The sequence below is a fragment of the Leucopleurus acutus genome, assembly GCF_964270905.1.
Source record: "Leucopleurus acutus genome assembly, chromosome: 8".
Classification (NCBI taxonomy): Eukaryota; Metazoa; Chordata; class Mammalia; order Artiodactyla; family Delphinidae; genus Leucopleurus; species Leucopleurus acutus.
In genome coordinates, this window is record NC_139151.1 from 65533037 (window position 1) to 65558628 (window position 25592).

General features: G+C 48.2%; 1 protein-coding gene across 2 annotated transcripts in view; it reads right to left on the bottom strand.

Annotated features, from left to right (window-relative positions):
• GALNT18 (polypeptide N-acetylgalactosaminyltransferase 18) overlaps nucleotides 1-25592 on the bottom strand; it is a 361106-nt gene that overhangs the window by 159765 nt on the left and 175749 nt on the right. For both annotated transcript variants that reach the window (XM_082844858.1, XM_082844857.1), the window contains exon 3: nucleotides 11353-11519. In XM_082844858.1, coding sequence (XP_082700984.1) covers nucleotides 11353-11519 — 167 coding nt within the window. The remainder of the gene's footprint in view (nucleotides 1-11352; nucleotides 11520-25592) is intronic.

The window sequence follows — 25592 nt, forward strand, 5'->3', positions numbered from 1 at the left end:
CTTATAGTCCCTGGGAGTAGATTAGGGCCCTGGGAGTAGATTAGGGCCCTGGCAATTAAAAACAAACAACCCCGCCCCCTCCTCCACTGCAGTGGGTCCACACCTGCTCTAGAACTCTCAGGCCCCAGTCAATTATACTGGCTTCCCCCACCCCCCCCAACGTTATCTCCAGCACAACCTCCCACGGCAACATCCAACCAGGGGAGTGCTAGTCTCCCATGAGCTCTGGAGGCTAATTTGCAGGACAGATCTGGGCAGCAGGCAGCTGGAGTGGTTGCAGGTGCCAACTCTTGTCCACACGCCCCTCTTCTAGCTGAGCACGCAGGCCCTGGAGCTGCTGGAGGACACCTGGGTCGCTGTGTGGTTTGGGGTAGCCTTTCAGGAAATCAGTCCCACCAGAAGGCATCCCATACTCCAAAGATTTGACATCAGTAGGAATTATATGATTGGCTGGGTTTTGAGCACTTTTCAGCATTGGGGAAGCAGAGGGGGATGTCAGCTGACAGCACTGCCCGGCGGTCAGCTCTGCTTCCACCGTCAGGACCAGTTCATCTTTCCAAGCTGCTGAGCAAGATAGGCTGAGGGCCAAGGGTGGACAAGGAGACCTCTCCTGCTGGCTGCACTGGGGCTGGGCCGGTATGTCCCCCAGCTGCTGGCAGCAAGGCCCCTGACCCGAGGGCGGGAGACACCTCTCCTGGTTCCTCCCGCGCTGCTTAAGGCTCCAGCTCCGGGAATTTCCCCCCGACAGATGGTCCCACAGCTGACCAGAGGAAGAGGGCCTTTTGGTAGTTGGTTCCCGCTGGCTTTGTTAACCAAATACTGGTCACCTTGGCTGGTCTGTAAAGCAAAATGGTCCAAAGTTCCCTTGCTGCAGACGGCTTCCAGGGGGCTCATGAGCTCCGGAGAAGGCAGGCCCTTGGCCCTCCTGGGGTTGTTCTCCGTTGGCAGGGAAGTATGTTGAGGAGATCCTGGTTCCCGAAGTCAGTTTCCTTTACTGGTAAAGGCGCACAAAAGGGTGATGAACCACCCACACCTTTGCCAGACTCAGGCAGGCTCGTTTGTGTGGCGTGCCGGCACCTCAAGAGAGTGGCTGGTGAGGACAGAGAGGAGACTGGCATCACACAGGTTAGAGCTGGAGAAACTGATTGTGCTCTGGGGCAGGCCCGCAAAGAGGCAGTGTCCCCAAGGGGCCGGGCGCACCTAGGCATCACTGACTAAGGATGCTCTTTTCACGGGGAGGAGCCTATCAGTGGGAGATCCCAGCCCCCAGATGCAGGAAGGCAGATGGGTCAAACCAGGGGAGCAGGACAGCAGCCTGGTAGTACAGGGAGCAGGGTCCAGCCTCTCAAGGAAGAGGGTTAGCCAGGACTAGATGCGGAGCCAGGGGCCTAAGAGTGTCAGAGCAAGGCTCCGTCCCAGCAGGGAACAGCTGCCTCTTCAGCTGGGTGCCCTGGTGAAGGGCGTAACCTGAAGAACCACGTGGAGATTGTTCAGAAACTGACATGATGGAATCTGTCAGAGATACTCATCTGATTCCCTTCTCCCCGCACAGTCACTGGGCAAAGCAGGCTCAGCCCTAGGGTCAGGGCTTGAGTGGGCAGGGAGAGGTGGGCAGTTGCTGCCCAGAGCAGCCAGGAGCTCGAGTCATGCAAGCCAGGTCCTCGGGAGAGTGCTGCCGGACAACATGCGACGACAGGAATCTGCGACCACGGCGAGAGTACCTCTCAGGGCGGTGATGAACAAAGAATCTGTCAGTGAGAGGCAGCCCCAGGCAGTACGGAGCAAAAGTGACAGCCTCCAGGGCTCCTGCAGAGTTCAGGACCGGTTGCCTCTGTCTCAAGGTTGCTGGGTACCCTCTCCCGGGCGTGTGGGTGGGCCCCAGAAGTCACACTGGTCAAAGGCACAGGGGTGGGTGGTGATAAGAAGCCTTCTGCTGAGCAGGCTGACAGCCCACGTGCCCGGCTGTATAAACACCTTTAAGCTGCCGGAGTCTTAGTGGTAATTAGATTAGCTATATGGGGTTCTTTTAAGCTCCATAAAGCACACTACTGTCAGACCATTCTTTTCCTCTGCTTTTCTTATTTTTGCAATTATTCCAGCTGCATGCAAAGCTGTTGGTATTTTTACAGCCTGGAATGAGTATCTCTTGTGTAGGACAGCATCTTTGAAACATTAAACAATGATTAGGCAGGCTCTGGGCCAAGGGACGATGGGGGCTTTGCAAGGAGTGGAGGGGGACCCAGCAGCTGGTGGCAAGCAAGCTGGGAGCTCGGATTCTATTTCGTCACTACACTGTGATTTTCCCACCAACAATTAAAAATAACAATGATTCACAGTTGTGTCGTTACTTGTCATTCAGCAGGATTGTGAAGGTGCTCCAGGTAGTGGTGGAAGGGGCTGAACCACAGTTAGTGGGGACTTGCACACCACGACTCACACAAGCACACACAAGCCCAGTGTTATGGACTGAATGTGTGTGCCCCCAAATTCATACATTCAAGTCCTAATCCCCAAGGTGATGGTATTTGAATGTGGGGCCTTTGGAAGGTAACTAGGTTTAGATGAGGTCATGGGGGTGGAGCCCCCATGATGGGATTAGTGCCCTTGTAAAAAGAGGAGGAGACACTGGAGCTCACTCTCTCTCCATACCCAGGCACCAAGGAAAGGCCATGTGAGGACACAGAGAGAAGGCAGCTGTCTATGAGCCAGGAAGCAGTCTCTCATCGGACACCGAATTTGCTAGCACCTTGATCTTGGACTTCCCAGCCCCCAGAACGTGAGAAGTAAACCTCTATTGTTTAAGCTACCTAGTCAGTGGTATTTTGTTACAGTAGCCTGAATGGACTAAGACACCAGGTGCATACATGCTTGTTCACGGGGCTTACACATGTTCACACACATAAGTGCACACTCACAGGTTCATATATCTACTCAGCCACGTGTTCACATGCACACACGTGTGCACACACACAAGCATAGCAACTTCCCCCTATTTCAAAGGAAATAGGAAGCTGTCCCCCTCTCACAAGGTGACCTAAAGCATGGTTGCCAATTGTACGATTTCCACTCAACTCCGTGCCTAGGAGCCTCTGTGCAATGCATCCCTCCTTCTTACGAAGCCCCGGGCAGAGCTCCAGCTGAGGAGACAGCCACATTCTTCTCTTCAGTGCCTTCTTTGTCCCTTCCTTCTCTGGCCCTGCTGCCCAACATCTCTCTCTGAGGAGTGCACAGAGGTAAGAGAATGAGGACAAAATTCAAGGAAATCTTTTGGAGTCAGAGACCCACGGTGCACCAGAGGCAGCCTTGTTTAACAGGACAAAATTCATGGAAATCTTTTGGAGTCAGAGACCCACGGTGCACCAGAGGCAGCCTTGTTTAACAGTCAAGGGTGTAGGCTCTGAAGCCAGACAGCCTAGGTTCAAATCCCACCTCTGTGTTTGGACAAGTTCCTTTCTCCTCTGTGCCTGTTTCCTTGTTATATAAGATGACATTAATCATGGTTCTTACCGTTGGCACAGAGAGCCGATTAATTTATATAAAGTACTTAGAATAATCTCTGGCACATATGTGATCCAGCCGGCGGGGGAGTAGCGCAGAGTGACTCAAGACTTCTTCTGATACTGAGCAACTCTGAAGCTTGGAGCTGGGCAAAGGGGCTGGAGGTGTGGGACGAGTGTCATTCCCAGAAGACAGCTAAGCAGGGTAAAGGTCCAGAGTCACCACGAGCAAACATGAGGGGCCTGGCTGCAGGATACCACGTGGACATACGGTGCAGACAATAGGAAGACTGGCCACTGTACCAAGCAGGGGCACAGCATGGAGTGGAGAGGGGCGAGCCTTGGCGGGAGTCAGGAGACCTGAGGTCCCATCCTGGCTCTGTTGCTTACAGACTGCGGGGCCCCGGCAAGTCTCTGCCTGATGTGGGTGCTCAGTGCCCCCCACCGGAGAGCCACCTGGGGCTTGCCTGGCAGTCTGCCTCCTGACACCATGGTGGCAGAGGGACAGCTCCGTTTGGCCTGTCTCTCAAGGCCTGCTTACTTCTAAGCCTCCTCCTGCCAAAAGACACGGAAAGCTTTGAGCAAACGTGGCCAGTGAGAAGGCTGGATCCCTGGGGGAAGGATATCCACTGCCCAGGAGAGAGACGGTTCAATCCCAGCTTGAAGCGTGCAAGGCACTGGGAACTGGCCACTCTCTTGTTGGAAGGCAACAGAAGAGGACACACATCACGCTGGTGTAGGCTGGGCAAGTGACTGCCAGCCAAGCGCTGATCAAAATCTCCAGGGAATGAGATGCTTAAAAGAATATTTGATATCACCATTGCTTTGATGTGCTTTTAGTCACCAAATTCAGGTTCATTTTTGAAATTTCAAGTAGCGTGAAAGAAGAGTGCATGATTTTTTTTTTTTTTTTTTTTTTTGCGGTACGCGGGCCTCTCACTGTTGCGGCCTCTCCCGTTGCGGAGCACAGGCTCCGGACGCGCAGGCTCAGCGGCCATGGCTCACGGGCCCAGCCGCTCCGCGGCATGTGGGATCTTCCCGGACCGGGGCACGAACCCGTGTCCCCTGCATCGGCAGGCGGACCCTCAACCACTGCGCCACCAGGGAAGCCCAAGTGCATGACTTTTTTAAGGTTATCAAAAGAGGACGTGAGTTAAGAAAGGAAACAGAGAAACTGAATACAGCAAAGCAAGTGGGAGTGGCTGGATTGTGGGATGGGGTGACTCTGGGACAGCTAGTGAGGGAGCCTGAAAGGGCTCATGTTCATTGAGCACCTGCTCTGGGCCAGGTACTGGAATACCTGAGTCATATGAGAGTATTCACAATATGGGTGCAGTTGGTGAGGCAAGTGTTTAGCTGTGAGCTAAAGTACGTGGTACAAAGTATGTGGCCATTAAAAACCCGTTGAGGGAATGAATGAATGAATGAATAAGTAAATGAATGCCAAGAATCAAAGACAGAGATGACTGTCAGCTGCAAATCCTGGTGCTTCCCTCCCTCTGGAGGTCCATAAAGGTTGAATCTCTCAGTCCCAGCTAAAGACACTGGCCCACCGGGATTCTCCAAAAAGCAAGGTAATTAAAACCAGGAGGCTCTGAGCCGTGGTCCCACCATTGCCTCGAGATAACGAAGAGGAGCCAGGGAGGGGAGACTTTGTCTCCGAGTGGCAGGGCGGGCAGCCTGGATGCCACTGTCAGGAAGAGGCTGGGTAACATAGCAGGGAGGAGGCTCAGGTCGGTCATCTGACTCCATGCACAGGACCTGAGTTCAGGCCACGTTGGGGTAACCCTAAGAGAAGCTCCCCTTCTGCTCTGCATTCCTTCCCCTTTCATGCCATCTCCCTGGGATACAGCAGAGAGGTCCCAAGGGCCCCGCCCCAGGAAGAAACACTCCACCCAGCAGTGCCTGCTGCCGAGGCCAGCCCTGAGGGCGCCTAAGTGCCTGCTGCCCCGCACTCCTCAGCTGCAGCACGCTGGACAATGGGGGACAACGATTAGAACTGTGATTCCCAGAGAATGTCCCGTTGCATCAGAATGCTCTGGGAAGCTTATTGAAATGCTGATTCCAGGCCTTGTCCCAGACCTGCAGAATCAACATGAATACTTTCACTGAGTCAATATTTGTTGAACAACTACAAGAACCAGGCACTATTCTAGGTGCTGGAGATACAGCAATGAACAAAACAAATGTCCCTGTCTTCATGGAACTTACACACTGGTAGAGGGAAAATGTACAAATAAATAAGGGAGAGTAACCAAGTGAGTACAGTATATCAGAAGGCGACAGATACTGTTGAGGAAAAGAAGCATGGAAGGGATGAAGAGTGATGGGGTCAGGGCTGCCGTTTTAACAAGGTGCCATTTGCAACATTTGAACAAAGGCCTGAAGAGGCAAAGGAACAGATATCAGAGGGTAAGAGCATTCCAAGAGGTGGGGGAAGCAAGTGCAAATGTCCTGAGGCAAGAACGTACCTGGTATGACTCTCCTTATTTTTAATCAAGATCAGACATGAGAGTTTGAGATCACTTTAGCAGAGAGTGACAGCATCCTACACAGGCGCCAGCCCCTGAAAGAGTGGAGCTTGTTTAGGAAATTGCTAAGGAGGCAAAGGACCGAGACTCAGAGTCCTACACAAGGACCATCTGCAGAGCCTTCAGTCCTTGGCTTCTGAGGCGGAGATAAAGGTCTCGAGCAGCTGGGATGAAGAAAGCTGTGATTAACTGCCCCTTTTTTATGTTTGTGGAAACACAGGTCTGACCCCAAAGCAAACGTGCCCGCAGTCGGGGGGATTTGGGGAACACGAGGCACCAGCACACACAGAACCTGTGACAGCCGCCTGGAAGACAGCCGGCTTCATTTAGAGTTTTGAACACCAGAGTCCCTTCCATCATGCGTTATCTCATTCAAGCCTCCACACAATCCCAGAGGTAAGAATTATACATCCCAATTCTATAGATAAGGAAAATAGGGTTCACAGAGGTTAAGAACACACATCTGGCAAGAAGCTAGAAAGAGCTGGAACTGAATAGATGGCCTAATGCCAATTCTGTGCTCTTCCCAGCAGAGCGCACTGTTTTAGGGAGGCAAAAAAAGCCAGGGCTGCCTCTAGGGGCTGCCCAGCAGCTATTATTACTATTGTTGTTGTTATTGTTTTTATTCCTCTCATTTTAACGCACCCTTAGGGCACCCTTCCAATGTTGCTGCGTACGGCACATTCACCACCATTATTACCCCGTATCTCTTCAGAGACCGTGGGGCAGGCAGGGCATGGCAAGGCCTGATGTCCCCACAGGGCACGAAAGAAAACCAAAGTGAAAGACCCATGGTCGGGAGGTGGCAGAACTAAGGCCGGAAACTGAGTCCTATTATAATAGTTTCATCCCATTTTGCATTTTTTCGCATGACTCCCTGATGGCAGGGGTGGATCTGAGCCGTCACTCCCTCCACGCCCTTGGCCCAGGCTGGGCACCCTAGGAATGTTTGTTAGCCGAGCTGAGTTGGCCTGACGTGAAATGAATGAAAGTCCTGTGCTGAGCGGGCTGATGCCCCAGAGGGAGCCTGTCAAGGACACGGCCGGAGCCGCCTTCCCGGACAGGCTGGGACCTCAGGCAGCCCTAGGCTAGGGCTAGAGATGCCTCACTTCCTCTAAGAGCTGCAGTCTCATTGTCTCTGCCACCCCACTTGAGAGCTCAGTACAGGCTGGTCTCGGGGATCCCCATTCCTGGTCGCCTCCCCAGCCCATCCACACAAGGGGCCAACCCCCCTTTGCCTCCAACCGCCTCCCCACTCCCCCATCTGCTCCTCCCCAGTGGGAGAAAGACCGGCCCTTTCTTCCTTGGTTTCTGTGCCCTGGGTCCCATCCTCTCCTCCCTCCTCAGAAGCCCTGTCCTCACCATGGCCTCAGAGAACACAGGCACCCCCTCCGCAGACCAATTAAATGACCAGAGCTAAGGCACGACCCTCCTCGCTTTCTTAAAAGCTGTCCAAGCGAACCAGTGTGCAGTCAGAGTCTTGAGAACAACTCACCTTTCAAAAAAGAGAGAACTACAACACAACACAGTACAATACAACAGAACAAAATAGAACCAAATAACATAGACCAATCGATAACAGAACATATCAGAGCGCTTTGCACATTATAAGAATAACTATGGTTTCTTAAAATTTTGTTTCAATTGTGCGTGCCTAGGTGTGAGTGGTGTGTCATCCTGGGTCATGACTGGAGACTGGTTAATTGGTAGAAAACCTCGCTCCAGCTCCTGCCTTAGCTCCCGGTTCTCCTTCACAGTCAAAATCCCTGACGGAAACATCTACCTCCCAGCTGCTCTTCATCTTCATCTGGCTTCTGTGGCCCCATCCCCAACCCTGCCCACCAAAGGTTTCTGTGATCTGCACCTTCCACATCTAATGGCTTCTTCCCAGACCTGTCTGTGGGCTCATTCAAACAGATGACTCGTTCCTGAAATTCTCTTCGTCCGAGGAGTCTGCGTCGTCCTCCAGATTCTCCTGGCTCTTCCCTCTCTGTCTCTCACCAGCTAACCTTCTTCCTCCTAACTCCTAAACACCTTACCTCAGTATCCTCTCAGGCTTCTTCTTTTTTTTTTTTTGTTCTCCCCTCTTCTCTTTGCTACCCTCTCCTCCCAGCTAATGGCTTCGGCTGCTCTGTGTACAAGACTCCAAATCCACATCCCCATGTTTACTGCTCAAGCTCCGGCTGTGCAGTTGGCCAGCTGTGAGGCAGGCTCCCGGGACTGGAGCTGGGGCTGGGGAGGGGTAATGCTGACAGCACTCAACTCACGGTCACACACTTGACTGGGTCAGGCAGGTGAGGCAGGCTAGGAAGGATTACCATCCCCCTTTACAGAGGAAGAAACTAAAACTCTGAGGGTTGAGGGAGGTCTCCCTGGTCACTCATCCACAGTGAGAGGATCCCAGAACCCATGACTTCAGAGTTCAGAGTTCTTTCTCTTCAACCATGCACTGGAACTCAACGTGTGCAAAAGCAATGCTGCATACTATTCAATAAACCAGAGGTTCTCAACCAGAGCTGTGCAACAGAATCATCAAAAATGCTCTCAAAAGGAGAGACGGCCAGATTCCACCTCCAACCTACTGGGTTAGAATCTTCTGGGGAAGGCTTTTGTTTGTTTTAGCTTTATATTTTGAAGTAATTACAGATTCACAGGAAAGTACACAGAAATACACAAGGAGGTCCCATGCACCCTTCATCCAGCCTCTCCCAACATCAGCATCTTACACAACCGTAGTACGATATCAAAACGAGGACACTGATGTTGCCACAACGGAAAAGCTTCTCCAGGTCTCTCCAGCAATACAGGCACCCATTTGGGTGTGTGCATGTAGTTCTGTGCAATTCTGTCATGTGTGGCCTTGTGTAACCACCAGCACAGTCAAGATGCTGTGCCACCACTGCAATACCTCCCAGAGCTTTGGCTTTGAAAGCCGCCCATCCCTGATGAGGAACACTGCACCCATCCTACTACTCCTCTTGGCCCCATCCAGGGAATGACCATCATCCTCTGAGGCACCCTGGCTTGAGGCTGAATCATCGTTCACCAGCCCTCTTCTGGCCCATCTGACCACAGCCTGTTAGTCAAGAGACCCAGTAGATGCTTCCCTTATGGCGTCTCTCAGGCTTACGCCTCGGCCTCAACCCCACCTCCACCACTGCTCCAGAGCCCTTGATTTCTTGCCTGTACTGCTGCAGCTGTCATCTCGTCCAGTTCCCTTCTTCAGGACGCCCCTTTCCCCCAACAGTAATAAAAACCGCAGCCAAAGCTCTTCATTGCCCAGCCCTGACTGCATCACTCCTCTTACCAAAAACTTTCATGGCTGTCGCCATTTACAAAATAAAGTCCAAACCGTTTAAATTCAAATATGAAATCCTCTATATCTGGCTCACTTTCCTTACCTAAATTTCTCAAAATCAATCTCAGTTTCCCCCTCTTTCCCACATGAATGAACGATAAAACGGCCTCCTTCAGGCCATGATAAAGTTCTCACCGTGGGGAAGAAATGAAAGGCTTCAAGAGTTCCTTCTTCCTGATGCTTCGTTCTTTCTTTTGTGATGTGAGGATGGAGCCTGGGGATGTCTCTTGCTTGGAAGGATGGCTCTTCCATCCCTGGCCTCCTTACAGTGTAAGAGGTGAGGGGGCCAGCCGGCACGGGTAGAGCAACGTAGGGTACATGGGCAGCCGAGTCACGCTGTTGTGGTGTTAGCCACTGGGGAACGGCGCTTTCTCCACGCCTTGGACCCAAGAGAGGTGATGGTAGGTGCTGCTCGAGGTCTCCCTCACAATAGACCATCACCTTTAAAACTACACTGCCTATCCGCTGCCACCCTTAGGTGAATTTTCCTTCCTTCACGTCCATGGAACAATGAGAACTAAAGCTCTCATTCATAAGCACTGCCCTTCAGAAAGCTCTAAAATCCCCTTCACAGCATTGTTTCTACACTCGCTTCTACATGATAATAAAATGAAAAAGAAAATTTGCTTATTAAGATTAAAAATATTTCAGTTATCTGATATGTTTCAGCTTTAATTGATAACAAAACACAAACTGCTCATCTGAACTTCTCATGACAGCAACGGACTCACTGGGAAATTTACTACCTGACATCAGAGAAAACGTTAAACACAACACAGGCTCAGTGACTCTGTGATCCTGTGACCCAGCGGTCTATTTTTTAAAGTCATGAATTATCCATAGAACATTCATATTAATGGTCCTATCAAGAGCACTGGCTCCTTTTTTTTAAAATTAATTTATTTATTTAATTTATGTATTTTTGGCTGCGTTGGGTCTTCGTTACTGCTCGCAGGCTTTCTCTAGTTGTGGCGAGCGGGGGCTACTCTTCGTTGCGGTGCGTGGGCTTCTCATTGCGGTGGCTTCTCTTGTTGCAGAGCACGGGCTCTAGGCGCACAGGCTTCAGTAGTTGTGGCTCGTGAGCTCTAGAGCGCAGGCTCAGTAGTTGTGGCGCAGGGGCTTCGCTGTTCCGCGGCACGTGGGATCTTCCCGGACCAGGGCAAGAACCCGTGTCCCCTGCATTGGCAGGCGGATTCTTAACCACTGCGCCACCAGGGAAGCCCAAGAGCATTGGTTCCTAAACTGTCTCAATACATGGTCTCTAAGCTTGGAGAATATTATGGGGATGGTATATGTGGGAGGAGTCAGAAGCCATGGAATACGCACCAAGGGAAAGAGGTAGCTGGTAGCAGCCGGAGAAAGCGAGATGTGACGTGAGGGCTTCAACAAGGGCTTGCTGGCCACCTGGGGCTTTGCTCAGGCCAGATGGAATGAGGAACAGGGCGTCCAGAAAAGAGGTTAGACTTTCAACAGCTCTGTTGCTGTCGTTGCATGGTACGTCTTCTACCATCCCCACCATCAACACCACTATGGCCACCACCACCGGCACCATCAACACCTCCACCATCATCACCACCAACACCAATGGACAAGCTTCCAGGCAAAGGCCAAGGCACGCAGCAAAATGAAATGATGCTTCACAGAAAAGAGTCACTGGAAATGTTCACTGTGTACATGGAGGGGATAGACGTCACGGCTATTTATCTTATCATACTGCACTAGGATGTTGGGGGAGACAGTTGACAGCCAGTGAGGGAAAGCCTGGGGACCAGGCCCCTCTGGAGTGTGGAGAGGGTGCAACTGTGGAGTGAACCTTCCAGAGCGATGACCATCATGAATCTCTCCTCTTTGAGGCAACATCCCAGAGAAGGGAGATCCGTGGAGAGCCTCAAGAAAATGAGAACCCCGAACAGAGGCTGGCCCCTCCGCTCAGATGTCCGCGCGGGGCAGGGAGCCAGGCACTCACCGTTACTGCTGTTGTCATCCACCAGGATGATCTCCTTGAGCAGGTGCGGAGGTGTGCGCTCGATGGCTGAGTGGATGGAGCGCAGCAGCACGGAGAGCGCTTCGTTGACGAAGATGAACACGATGCTCACCTCTGGGAGGCTGCTGGGGAATGAGAGGTTGCGGCACCTGGAAAGAAGAGCAGCCGGGCACTCAGATCTGTCGCTGACTTGGCTGAGGTCCCCCCGGGTGCTGGCCCACCCACGTCTTGGCTCCAGCTTTGCTGGAGGACTCGGGAGTCCAGATTCTTCCCAGGGTCTTTTTCTTGATATACTTAAGATAAGCCCTAAGTGTACAGCAGACAGGCCCTCAACCACTGAAACCGGTTTGCCCCACTACAGGGTCTGAATCTGTCAGTGACTCCCCCAACTGAACAGCTGTACCGTTAGTGCAGGGCCCGGAACCCGGCAGGCAGTCACTGAGTGTTTATTGGAAGAATGACTCCCTATTTCTAAATCCAGTAGGATGGGAAATGCAACCAATGAAAGTCTTAGTTTTTCCAAACTGGCAGCCAGTGCCTAAGTGAGGCCAGACCTTAGATGACCTGCCTCAGGAGAAAAATATGGCTCCTTCCAGAGACTCCTACTGCCAGAAGCCACTCTGCCTCATTCCAGAAATCACACTGCCTGGGGCCTCTCCCACCTCTCACTTATCTCAGGGATTCAGCCTCCAGAAAAGGTTGAAGCCAGAGTCAGAGGCTCAACACACTAGAGGACTGGAAGGACACTTCCAACCTCACTTCACAGATGAAGACACTAAGGCTCGGATAGGCTAGGTCCCCGCCATGTGTCAGCTGTCAAGATGGTATCTCAACTCCGGTCTTCTTACATCTACACCGGGGTTCTTCCTTCAGGGAGAAGTGGTCAGGGGAGAGACTGCCTCTAACTGGCCATTGCCTCCCTAGCTCCACTGAAACCCTAAAGCCATTTGGAGGTCTCTTATCCAAAGCACAGGAGGCAAGATCATAGAAGTCTGCACACCATTCTCCACGGGAGGAGGAACATGCAACCCTAAAATCAGATCCCATCAAGAGGCCAGACCATAACAAGTGCCATGGTTCCCAAGGGCATGTCGTTTCCTTCCGTTGCAAACGTTGCCTTTATGGGTAGGAAATCATTGCTGGTCCCTAAATACTGTTTCAGAAGGCACTGAGCTCCCATCTTCAGGATACTTGAATGAAAGGAGAGAGCAGCAACTGTAGCCCTGTCCCAGGTCCTGGGCTCAGAAAAGAGGCTGCCTGCTCCCAGGGACAGGTTTGATCAGGCCACTGATGGTTCCAGGGGTTCAAGGCTGGTGACCATGTTGCATTGCTCCAAAGTGGGAGGTGCAGCCAGGTGAGAACATGCATTAATGAGCATAATAGCGCAGGGCTTCTGCTCGTCAGTAATTAAAGTGCTGCAGGATAGGGACGGGTCTGTTCTTCCTTAATGAGGAAGGCTACAGGATAACCAGCACTGAGCAATTTTAGAGAAATCACAGTGGGGTCCCAGCCTGCTTAAGAGCCAGAGATTAATAAACTAAAATCACTGTCTCTATGGTTACCAGAAATTTACAGAAACTTCTCCCATTCTATTTCCAGCTCTCCTTTTCTCTCACCAAAGATAGGTGGGGGAAGGGAAAGAATCAAGCATTTACCCAAATCTGCTTCATACTTAGAATTTGAGTAAAGCCATCAGGTTAACAGATTGGTGTAGAATTCATACATTGTTATATTTAATGGAATAGATATTTATTGAGTTTCTTCCATGAGATAGGTTCTGCACTGAGGGTACAGCAGGACACGGACAAAGGGCCTGTCCTCATGGAGCTTATGCTTTGATGGGGGAAGCAGGTGAACATGGAAGCAAACAAATGATACAACTTCCTATAAGTGCTGAGATGAAAAGTCACGCGGGGTTGGCGGATAGCGTGATGCCCTGGCAGCTGTTCTAGAAGGAGTGCTTAGGGAAGGGCTCTGTGAGGGGAGAGGTCTGACCAGAAACTCACATGGCACGCCACAGTGAGCTGTGCAAAGGCCCAGTGGGGCGAAGGGAACCGTGCTGTGACTGGAGAGGAGATGATGGAGGGAACCAGCTCATGGAAGTGCAGCAAAGGGCAGGAGGAGATGAGGAGGTGGAGGGAGGGACTTAACTGAAGGAGAAACTGGAACGACTCCTTAAGCTTAACAGACCCTTTCTAAAAATTTCTTGTTGTTGTGAACAGTCTTGTGATAACAGAAATTAAAAGGCTGCTGGTTAACAGTCAAACAGTGCTTCTGGCTAGTGTTTATTTATGGTTATCAAGACCAGCAGCTGGCCTTTCCTTAAGCATGGAGACTGACAGAAGTATTAACATGCAACCTACTTGCTAACTGCAGTTTAAAAATAATCCTTTAGGGCTTCCCTGGTGGCGCAGCGGTTGAGAGTCCGCCTGCCGATGCAGGGGACATGGGTTCGTGCCCCGGTCCGCGAAGATCCCACATGCCGCGGAGCGGCTCGTCCTGTGAGCCATGGCCGCTGAGCCTGCGCGTCCGGAGCCTGTGCTCCGCAACGGGAGAGGCCACAACAGTGAGAGGCCCGTGTACCACCAAAAAAAAAAAATCCTTTATATGGTCAGATTACTAGCACATGACCTTTATTTTTCTTTTATGAAAGTGTAATGAACAGCTCCTAATAAGGTCAATATATCAGTACACTGTCAGTTCACTGTCCGCCCCACTAACTCCACCAGCATGAAGACTGTGACCCTACGTCTGTCCCCACTTCTCCAGGGGTTTCCTCTGAGTTCTCAGAGCCTCACTATCTGAAGCTTCCGGTGGTTCTCAAGTCTTTTCCAGGGTTAGGGGTTAACTGCCTTCTCCTCCTCTCTTCCCTTCTTAATTCTCAGCCTAACCACTCCATTTCCGCCTTCCAAGGAGACCAAGTTGAATGTCTCCCAGTAACGGCCACGGCCGTCCTGATGGCTTGAGCAGCTGCTGTGTCTAGGATCTGTCTCCTGAAGATCTTTCTGTGAGCAGAGTAGAAACGTTACTTTTGTTTTACAAGCTAAACTCTGCTGATCGCTATTTTCGCATGAAAGACTCTTTCGAACAAGGTTGTTACTTAACAGCCCTTTTGAACAGAACACCTAGGAAAGCGCATCACATTTGTGTGTGTTTATTGCCTGTCTCCCTCTACTATAATGACCCTCCCTGAGAGCAGGGACTTTATTTTGCTACTGTACTAGCTCCCAACCTTAAGCCAGGGTGTGGCATATAGTAGGTTTTTGGAATTGAACAAAACTAACAGGTTTATTTATTTTATCCATGCATACTTGGGAGATATTGCGGGTTCGGTTCCAGACCACTGAAATAAGGCAAATACTGCAATACAGTGAGTCACATAAATATTTTGGTTTCCCAGTGCATTTAAAATTATGTTTCTACTACACTATAGTGTATTAAGTGTACAACAGCATTATGTCCAAAAGAAACCAATGGACATGTCTTAATTAAAAATATTTTATTGCTAAAATATGCTAAGCATCATTTGACAACACAAACCTTCAATCTGTAGAAAATGCAGTATCTGTGAAGCACAGTAAAGTGAAATACAGTAAGACAAGATATGCCTGCATAAGGCCTAAATTTCACATGCGTGCCACTGATCTCAGCACGCTCTTTTCATACAAACCTCCTCCCTCTGAAGGAGAGTCAGGTCCTCTCCCACCAGCAGGCCCTTCCTCTTCCACCCTCCCTCCCCTGGATTTGTGGCCCCAACTGCTCACTTTCAGTCTCCAGCAGGCTCTCAGTTCCTTTGCACTGTAACTAAGTGATCCCTCCAGGCCAAATGTCCTGACCTCCTAAAATCCTTCCTTCCTCCCCTTCTCTCCTGGGAGCCACTCAGGGCCCTCCCAGGAACAGCCATGGTGCTTTTTCTCCACACCTCATGGCATCTAACCTAAACCTGGGTCTGCGTGAGCAGGCAGGTGAAGGGTAGGCAGGTTAAGAAAGATGAGGTGGGATAGTTTATAGGGAGAGAACATTGCAGGGGAGGGGGACGAATAGAGCCACCCAGATGCTGACCCAGCTGTGCCCCGACTTGCTGCGTAATCCTGGGCAAGCCATTTTCCTGCTCTCCATATCTTGTCACAGATTAAGGGAGGTAGAAGCAATGATCAGAGGTGTCTTCTCTGTACAGTTCAGGATCTTCTATCTCACATGTGGTGAATGGAAGATGTCTCACTAAAGAAATAGCTTGCAAACTTTCTCTCCCTCCTAGCCAGTGCCTGGTCATCACCAAATGCCACAAGACACATACATCCCCTTACCACTGTTGTGACTAGGCAGGGTGACCAGCTTCATCCTGGTCTGCCCAGGACTCTCCCAGTTTCAACACTGAGAGTCCCAAGCACAGTGGGATGGGTTGGTCATCCTATGACTAGACCACAGCTTCCTGATGGTAGGGACAGATATTGTTCACGACCTCATGCCCTCTGCCGGGCACTGTTCCTGACCATCAACAGGCATTCAGCCTGCATCTCTTGAATGAACTGATAGCATCCTTTTCAAAGTCCCCAACACACACACATTCACACAGTATGATTGCAACCTTTGTTTCAACATCAAAGCAGAACTTACATGGCTGAGAGGAGAGGCCAAAAGAGGGGGGAAGAACAGCACGTCAGGTGAGATGTCTGCACACCTGCCGGTCGCACTCACCATCATCACTGCCGGATACTGAACTCAGGACAGAAGCCTGCCTGCAGCGGGGCAGCCCAAGGCCTTCCAAAGAAACACACGTCCAAGAGGGTTGTTCCAGACCCGAGCCCAGCAATTCTGTTCCCGCGTCCGGCCACTTCGCCCACAAACCAGAACCAGCCTCTGCCCGAGGGCTGTGCCTCTCATATTCACACACTGAGATGTTCTCCCCCAGCACCTGCATCCTCCTGGGTCTGGCCAGCACAGCCTTTGCTCCCAGAGCCTGCTGCCCCCACCTGCTCTGGTGTCTGCCTCTGTCCTCCCCTTCTCCGCTTGCCTCTCCAGAGAAGGGCCAGGGGACATGAGAATCGGAGGAACCACCAGGTGTAACTTGCCCTTCCCTATTGGTGCTCCTTGAGAAAGCCTGACTGTACCAGACTGGTCCCTTACACATTTTGAGAAGAGGTACACTCTCCTGTAAAATTAACCATAAAAGTTCCCTTTTTATTTTATTCTTGTTCAAAGTTGAGCCATTTTCCGCTAGAGATAAAAACAAGGCATTTCTGAGAGGGGAGTACTATGGCTGTCTAATAAGCCGGGACTGATGGTCATGATAAAGTCAACTACATCCATCTCTGCACACAGAGGTGGTGTGGATATGGAAGCGGCTATGTAGGGAGCCTCCCAGCAGAGCTCGCTGACACGGTTTGGAGCTGTTTATGAGGCAAGTTTATATCAAAAGCCTTAGCGCTGCCACTACCCGCGAGAGGCAGGGAAGCAGTAGCAGACTAAGGAAGGCCGAGCCAGGCGCTCTGCCACTGGGTACCACCCGGGGCAGCAGCCAGACACCCCCATATTGGACCGATGGATTCTCCCCTCCCTGTGACCTCGGCAAATCTACGAGCTCCCGGTCCATCAGAGCATGACTCGTGGAGGCTGCCTGACCTCTTCCAGAGCGAAGATCAAAGCAGAATGTGAGCTGTGGTCTGCTGGCCAATGTGCACAGGGAACCAGGTCCAACTATGCCTGGATGCTGGGAGTGGAGGAGGGACCGCCCTGGACCAAACAGAGAGAAGACGACACTCCCAGGTACCCACTCCCCTGAGTGCCCGGAGCCCCTCTTTCTTCCCAGGTTTCTCCTAGAGAGGCTCTACCCTGTACCTGTGGGCAGCACGCAAGGGCTCAGCTGTACCATTAACCCCCTGGAGCATAAACCTGGGATCAGCAGTGGCTTCTTGTCCCTTACAGCTATCTGTGTCCTCACTCTGGCCTCCACCCTTCTACCTGTACCCACAGGACCTGCTTGATCGTCCTCTGGCCTCACTTGGGTACACTTCTGGCTTCTTCCAGAACCTTCCAGATTAGATAGGCTCCCAGCCTGCCAGCGACCAGTCTGTTGGGCTTAATGAGACCCGAAGATGAGGGCAATATGGGGGTTCTCACTGGGCACGAGTGCAGTCGAGACTTCCACTCCCTGTGCCTGGCATCTCTATCACCACAACCTCTGGAGCTCAGAGACTGCACGGCACAGCTACCCCTACTGCCCAGGGACTCCTCACAGAATATCTGCAAGTAACAATAGTACTAATTTCCATTTACTGAGTGCTTATGATTTGCCATAAACCATGCTAAGAGATATACAGATGTTTTTACTCTTTTTTCCCCGCTCTGAACTTTATTCCTTCCTACAGTCTTATATAGTAAACATTTTATCCCCATTTTACAGATGAGGGAAATAGGGCTGAGGCAGTAAGTTATCTTCCAGGGCTTACACCTGGGCTCATTTGCCTCCAAAGCCAGTACTCATAGTCTCCGCTAAACTAGTGTCCGTACCTTCTTTCCACACCCACCCAGAGATTCATCTGTCCAGACACTGGTGTTGTGATAACCCAAAGACCTGGTGGAGGGAGGGGTAAAATGAAAGTCACTCCAGGTCAACTCTGATGAAAGATGGGGCAGATGTAGTGTGTCTAATAGGATGATGTGGACTAACGTGATAAAATACTACTGGGCACGTGAAGCCTCAAACTGTCTCCTTGTACCATTGCTCCCATTGAGATAAACCCTCCCCATATATACTCCTTGTATGAAGCTGTCTGTGTCCTCTGCCAGGTGGTCTCACCATTCCGCCCACAACTCATGGGACCAGAGACTGCTTCCTGAGCCCCAAGTAGCCATCGACGGGCTGGCAGTCAGTGTACAGAGCAGTGTAGCCCAGGAGGTCTTATAGCCGGATCTCATAATATTGAAGAAGGACCAGCAGTCCTATCAAGCCCTTTCTCATGGGGAGGTTGAACATGAGGTACCCTAAGAAGACGGAAGCAGAAATGATGGGGGAGGAAACAGAACACTGTCACTGAGTGAGCTGCAGACGTGGACAGTCACTGTTAGAGACACGGCACTCTAAGAGATGAACAGAGAGGATGCAGACTCGAGCCTGTCCAGGATGTCCTGAGCCACGCTGCCCTCCTCCAGAGCCTGGATAGGTGGCTTCTGCTGGTGTGATTATGTGACTGTGTAGACACTGGCCCACAAAGAATCCCAGCCATCTGTGGTCATATGAGTGAGTTGAGTGCCTTCTTCCATGAGAGCACACCTACCCTAGCGAAGGAAGACCCACTGCACTTCCTGGACTGGGATCGGATCCCCCTGCTAGACTCTCACAGCCTCTTTCGTTTTTCTTATATGCTATGGCAACGTGTTTTTACGTGGTTATTTAACAGACGTCAGTGTCTCCATTCAACTACAAGCTGCATGAGGTCTACACCATATCTGCTTTGCTCACCAGGTCCCCCTTGTGCCTCACACAGTGTCCAGCACAGAGTACAAACTCAGAAAGCACCGGCTATCTGGCTGAACGAACAAATGAATCAATGCTCGAATAGCAGACAGTAGAATGAATGCAGGCCCGGGAAAGCTTTGTGGGTGGGAATCCCACTGCGGCCTGACAGAACGGGAATCATGGAGTTGAACACATACTCCCTGCCTGACCACAACAGTAAGCCCAGATCATCCAATAAGCCAGAGGGTACATGGAGCTAGTGAGGCTACCTAGTGTAGGCAGGGGCTTCGGGGGCCTGGCAGGAGGCCACGTCTGGCTGAGATGTGGAGGAGACAATGGACATCTGAGAACAGGAGATTTCACAGTCTGCAAGGCAAAAGAAATGGGCCACAGCCTGATCCTGGAAGAGCATCTGACACTGGAATCACTACAGGTAAACTTCTAAGTAGATGTGATCATCAAAATGTCCAGCTTTCAACCAGAGGCAGAAGTTCTGCAAGGGGACTCTGTTGATTCAGAGAAAGGATCTGCTATGTCAAATGTAGATTGTAAGGGGAACAAGAGAGAAATGAATCAATTAAAATGTAAACAGCCAACGGGAAGCAGGGGGACCATTTGTTCCTGAAACATCTTAGAAATCCAGGGAAAATGGGGTCCCTGGGACTACATGGACTGCCACCCAGGGAATAAAAGTCAGCTGGCTCTGGTGGAAAAATCACATAAAGGACCGAGCATCTCCTTGTGGGAAGTTTGTGGGTGAGCGGGCCAGGCCAGCAGCAAGGAGAGCTGAGGAACGTGGGGTAAAGGGAAGGCAGGTCCGACAGGTGGGAAAAAGGAGGACGGGGCGTCTTTGCTCTCCAGCAGAGCCTTGCTCCGGCCTCTGATGCCCAGAACTCTGGTGCTGGGGAGAAATCACTCTGTCCTACACTGCCTACCTGGCCCTCCTCACCTAGTGCCAGGGTGGAAGGCTTGTCCCGTGTGGCTCCTTGTGCACTTTTTGGTGTTTCTGGTAAAGTCGTGACCATGTCCCCCACGCCATCTCTTTTACAAATCAGAGACCCAGATAAAAAGTAGCAAAAAGTTAAATAGCAGTTGCTGTGATGTCAGGCAATGTTCTAAGAGCTCTATGTATATTACACATTCAATCTTTGTATTACCATCTCTAATTTCCAGATAGGAAAACCAAGACACAGAGAGGCTAGGTAACTTGCTGGAGGTCAACCAGCTCTGTAAGTGACAGACCTGGCCTTGGATCCCAGGGAATTGGGTTCTACATATCACTCTATAATCTAGCAAAAACTTTATCTGTTTGTCACGTTACTCAGCTCTTCTCCTGAGTCGTTCTCCTCTAAACATATGCCACTTTCTCTATATCCCATAAAATCCAAATCTGCAGTTGTGATCTGAGTAAAACAAAACTATTGCCTCCCCATTTTTTTTTTAACATCTTTATTGGAGTATAATTGCTTTACAATGGTATGTTAGTTTCAGCTTCACAACAAAATGAATCAGTTATATATATACATATATTCCCATATCTCTTCCCGCTTGCGTCTCCCTCCCTCCCACCCTCCCTATCCCACCCCTCCAGGCGGTCACAAAGCACCGAGCTGATCTCCCTGTGCTATGCGGCTGCTTCCCACTAGCTATCTACCTTACGTTTGGTAGTGTATATATGTCCATGCCTCTTTATCGTTTTGTCACCCTTTACCCTTCCCCCTCCCCATAGCCTCAAGTCCATTCTCTAGTAAGTCTGTGTCTTTATTCCTGTTTCACCCCTAGGTTTTTCATGACATTTTTTTTTTAAATTCCATATATATGTGTTAGCATACGGTATTTGTCTCTCTCTTTCTGACTTACTTCACTCTGTATGACAGACTCTAGGTCTATCCACCTCATTACAAATAGCTCAATTTCGTCTCTTTTTATGGCTGAGTAATATTCCATTGTATATATGTGCCACATCTTCTTTATCCATTCATCCGATGATGGACACTTAGGTTGTTTCCATCTCTGGGCTATTGTAAATAGAGCTGCAATGAACATTTTGGTACATGACTCTTTTTGAATTATGGTTTTCTCAGGGTATATGCCCAGTAGTGGGATTGCTGGGTCATATGGTAGTTCTATTTGTAGCTTTTTAAGGAACCTCCATACTGTTCTCCACAGTGGCTGTATCAATTTACATTCCCACCAACAGTGTAAGAGGGTTCCCTTTTCTCCACACCCTCTCCAGCATTTATTGTTTCTAGATTTTTTGATGATGGCCATTCTGACTGGTGTGAGATGATATCTCATTGTAGTTTTGATTTGCATTTCTCTCATGATTAGTGATGTTGAGCATTCTTTCATGTGTTTGTTGGCACTCTGTATATCTTCTTTGGAGAAATGTCTATTTAGGTCTTCTGCCCATTTTTGGATTGGGTTGTTTGTTTTTTTCTTATTAAGCTGCATGAGCTGCTTATAAATTTTGGAGATCAATCCTTTGTCAGTTGCTTCATTTGCAAATATTTTCTCCCATTCTGAGGGTTGTCTTTTGGTCTTCTTTATGGTTTCCTCTGCTGCGCAAAAGCTTTTAAGTTTCATTAGGTCCCATTTGTTTACTCTTGTTTTTATTTCCATTTCTCTAGGAGGTGGGTCAAAAAGGACCTTGCTGTGATTTATGTCATAGAGTGTTCTGCCTATGTTTTCCTCTAAGAGTTTGATAGTTTCTGGCCTTACATTTAGGTCTTTAATCCATTTTGAGCTTATTTTTGTGTACGGTGTTAGGGAGTGATCTAATTTCATACTTTTACATGTAGCTGTCCAGTTTTCCCAGCACCACTTACTGAACAGGCTGTCCTTTCTCCACTGTACATTTCTGCCTCCTTTGTCAAAGATAAGGTGACCATATGTGCGTGGGTTTATCTCTGGGCTTTCTATCCTGTTCCATTGATCTATCTTTCTGTTTTTGTGCCAGTACCATACCGTCTTGAAAACTGTAGCTTTGTAGTATAGTCTGAAGTCTGGGAGCCTGATTCCTCCAGTTCCTTCTTTCGTTCTCAAGATTGCTTTGGCTATTCGGGGTCTTTTGTGTTTCCATACAAATTGCAAAATTTTTTGTTCTAGTTCTGTGAAAAATGCCAGTGGTAGTTTGATAGGGATTGCATTGAATCTATAGATTGCTTTGGGTAGCAGAGTCATTTTCACAATGTTGATTCTTCCAATCCAAGAACATGGTATATCTCTCCATCTATTTGTATCATCTTTAATTTCTTTCATCAGTGTCTTATAATTTTCTGCATACAGATCTTTTGTCTCCTTAGGTAGGTTTATTCCTAGATATTTTATTCTTTTTTGTTGCAATGGTAAATGGGAGTGTTTTCTTGATTTCACTTTCAGATTTTTCATCATTAGTATATAGGAATGCCAGAGATTTCTGTGCATTAATTTTGTATCCTGCCACTTTACCAAATTCATTGATTAGCTCTAGTAGTTTTCTGGTAGCATCTTTAGGGTTCTCTATGTATAGGATCATGTCATCTGCAAACAGTGACAGCTTTACTTCTTCTTTTCCGATTTGGATTCCTTTTATTTCCTTTTCTTCTCTGATTGCTGTGGCTAAAACTTCCAAAACTATGTTGAATAAGAGTGGTGAGAGTGGGCAACCTTGTCTTGTTCCTGATCTTAGTGGAAATGCTTTCAGTTTTTCACCATTGAGGATGATGTTTGCTGTGGGCTTGTCATATATGGCCTTTATTATGTTGAGGAAAGTTCCCTCTATGCCTACTTTCTGCAGGGTTTTTATCATAAATGGGTGTTGAATTTTGTCAAAAGCTTTCTCTGCATCCATTGAGATGATCATATGGTTTTTCTCCTTCAGTTTGTTAATATGGTTTATCACATTGATAGATTTGCGTATATTGAAGAATCCTTGCATTCCTGGAATAAATCCCACTTGATCATGGTGTATGATCTTTTTAATGTGCTGTTGGATTCTGTTTGCTAGTATTTTGTTGAGGATTTTTGCATCTATGTTCATCAGTGATATTGGCCTGTAGTTTTCTTTCTTTGTGACATCCTTGTCTGGTTTTGGTATCAAGGTGATGGTGGCCTCGTAGAAGGAGTTTGGGACTGTTCCTCCCTCTGCTATATTTTGGAAGAGTTTGAGAAGGATAGGTGTTAGCTCTTCTCTAAATGTTTGATAGAATTCGCCTGTGAAGCCATCTGGTCCTGGGCTTTTCTTTGTTGGAAGATTTTTAATCACAGTTTCAATTTCAGTGCTTGTGATTGGTCTGTTCATATTTTCTATTTCTTCCTGATTCAGTCTTGGCAGGTTGTGCCTCTCTAAGAATTTGTCCATTTCTTCCAGATTGTCTATTTTATTGGCATAGAGTTGCTTGTAGTAATCTCTCATGATCTCTTTTATTTCTGCAGTGTCAGTTGTTACCTCTCCTTTTTCATTTCTAATTCTATTGATTTGGGTCTTCTCCCTTTTTTTCTTGATGAGTCTGGTTAGTGGTTTATCTATTTTGTTTATCTTCTCAAAGAACCAGCTTTTAGTTTTATTGATCTTTGCTATTGTTTCCTTCATTTCTTTTTCATTTATTTCTGATCTGATTTTTATGATTTCTTTCCTTCTGCTAGCTTTGGGGTTTTTTTGTTCTTCTTTCTCTAATTGCTTGAGGTGCAAGGTTAGGTTGTTTATTCGAGATGCTTCCTGCTTCTTAAGGTGGGCTTGTATTGCTATAAATTTCCCCCTTAGAACTGCTTTTGCTGCATCCCACAGGTTTTGGGTCGTTGTGTCTCCATTGTCATTTGTTTCTAGGTATTTTTTGATTTCCTCTTTGATTTCTTCAGTGATATCTTCATTATTAAGTAGTGTATTGTTTAGCCTCCATGTGTTTGTATTTTTTACAGATCTTTTCCTGTAATTGATATCTAGTCTCATGGCGTTGTGGTCAGAAAAGATACTTGATACAATTTCAATTTTCTTAAATTTACCAAGGCTTGATTTGTGACCCAAGATATGATCTATCCTGGAGAATGTTCCATGAGCACTTGAGAAAAATGTGTATTCTGTTGTTTTTGGATGGAATGTCCTATAAATATCAATTAACTCCATCTCGTTTAATGTATCATTTAAAGCTTGTGTTTCCTTATTTATTTTCATTTTGGATGATCTGTCCATTGGTGAAAGTGGGGTGTTAAAGTCCCCTACTATGAATGTGTTACTGTCGATTTCCCCTTTTATGGTTGTCAGTATTTGCCTTATGTATTGAGGTGCACCTATGTTGGGTGCATAAATATTTACAATTGTTATATCTTCCTCTTGGATTGATCCCTTGATCATTATGTAGTGTCCTTCTTTGTCTCTTCTAATAGTCTTTGTTTTAAAGTCTATTTTGTCTGATATGAGAATTGCTACTCCAGCTTTCTTTTGGTTTCCACTTGCATGAAATACCTTTTTCCATCCCCTTACTTTCAGTCTGTATGTGTCTCTAGGTCTGAAGTGGGTCTCTTGTAGACAGCAAATATATGGGTCTTGTTTTTGTATCCATTCAGCCAATCTATGTCTTTTGGTGGGAGCATTTAGTCCATTTACATTTAAGGTAATTATCGATATGTGTGTTCCTATTCCCATTTTCTTCATTGTTTTGGGTTTGTTATTGTAGGTCCTTTCCTTCTTTTGTGTTTCTTGCCTAGAGAAGTTCCTTTAGCAGTTGTTGTAGAGCTGGTTTGGTGGTGCTGAACTCTCTCAGCTTTTGCTTGTCTGTAAAGGTTTTAATTTCTCCATCAAATCTGAATGAGATCCTTGCTGGGTAGAGTAATCTTGGTTGCAGGTTTTTCTCCTTCAACACTTTCAATATGTCCTGCCACTCCCTTCTGGCTTGCAGAGTTTCTGCTGAAAGATCAGCTGTTAACCTTATGGGGATTCCCTTGTGTGTTATTTGTTGTTTTTCCCTTGCTGCTTTTAATATGTTTTCTTTGTATTTAATTTTTGACAGTTTGATTAATATGTGTCTTGGCGTATTTCTCCTTGGATTTATCCTGTATGGGACTCTCTGTGCTTCCTGGACTTGATTAACTATTTCCTTTCCCATATTAGGGAAGTTTTCAACTATAATCTCTTCAAATATTTTCTCAGTCCCTTTCTTTTTCTCTTCTTCTTCTGGAACCCCTATAATTCGAATGTTGGTGCGTTTAATGTTGTCCCAGAGGTCTCTGAGACTGTCCTCAGTTCTTTTCATTCTTTTTTCTTTATTCTGCTCTGCAGTAGTTATTTCCACTATTTTATCTTCCAGGTCACTTATCCGTTCTTCTGCCTCAGTTCTTCTGCTATTGATCCCATCTAGAGTACTTTTAATTTCATTTATTGTGTTGTTCATCGTTGCTTGTTTCATCTTTAGTTCTTCTAGGTCCTTGTTAACTGATTCTTGCAATTTGTCCATTCTATTGTCCATTCTATCTCCAAGATTTCGGATCAACCTTACTATCATTATTCTGAATTCTTTTTCAGGTAGACTGCCTATTTCCTCTTCATTTGTTAGGTCTGGTGGGTTTTTATCTTGCTCCTTCATCTGCTGTGTGTTTTTCTGTCTTTTCATTTTGCTTATCTTACTGTGTTTGGGGTCTCCTTTTTTTTTTTTTGCAGGCTGAAGGTTCGTAGTTCCTGTTGTTTTTTGTGTCTGTCCCCAGTGGCTAAGGTTGGTTCAGTGGGTTGTGTAGGCTTCCTGGTGGAGGGTACTAGTGCCTGTGTTCTGGTGTATGAGGCTGGATCTTG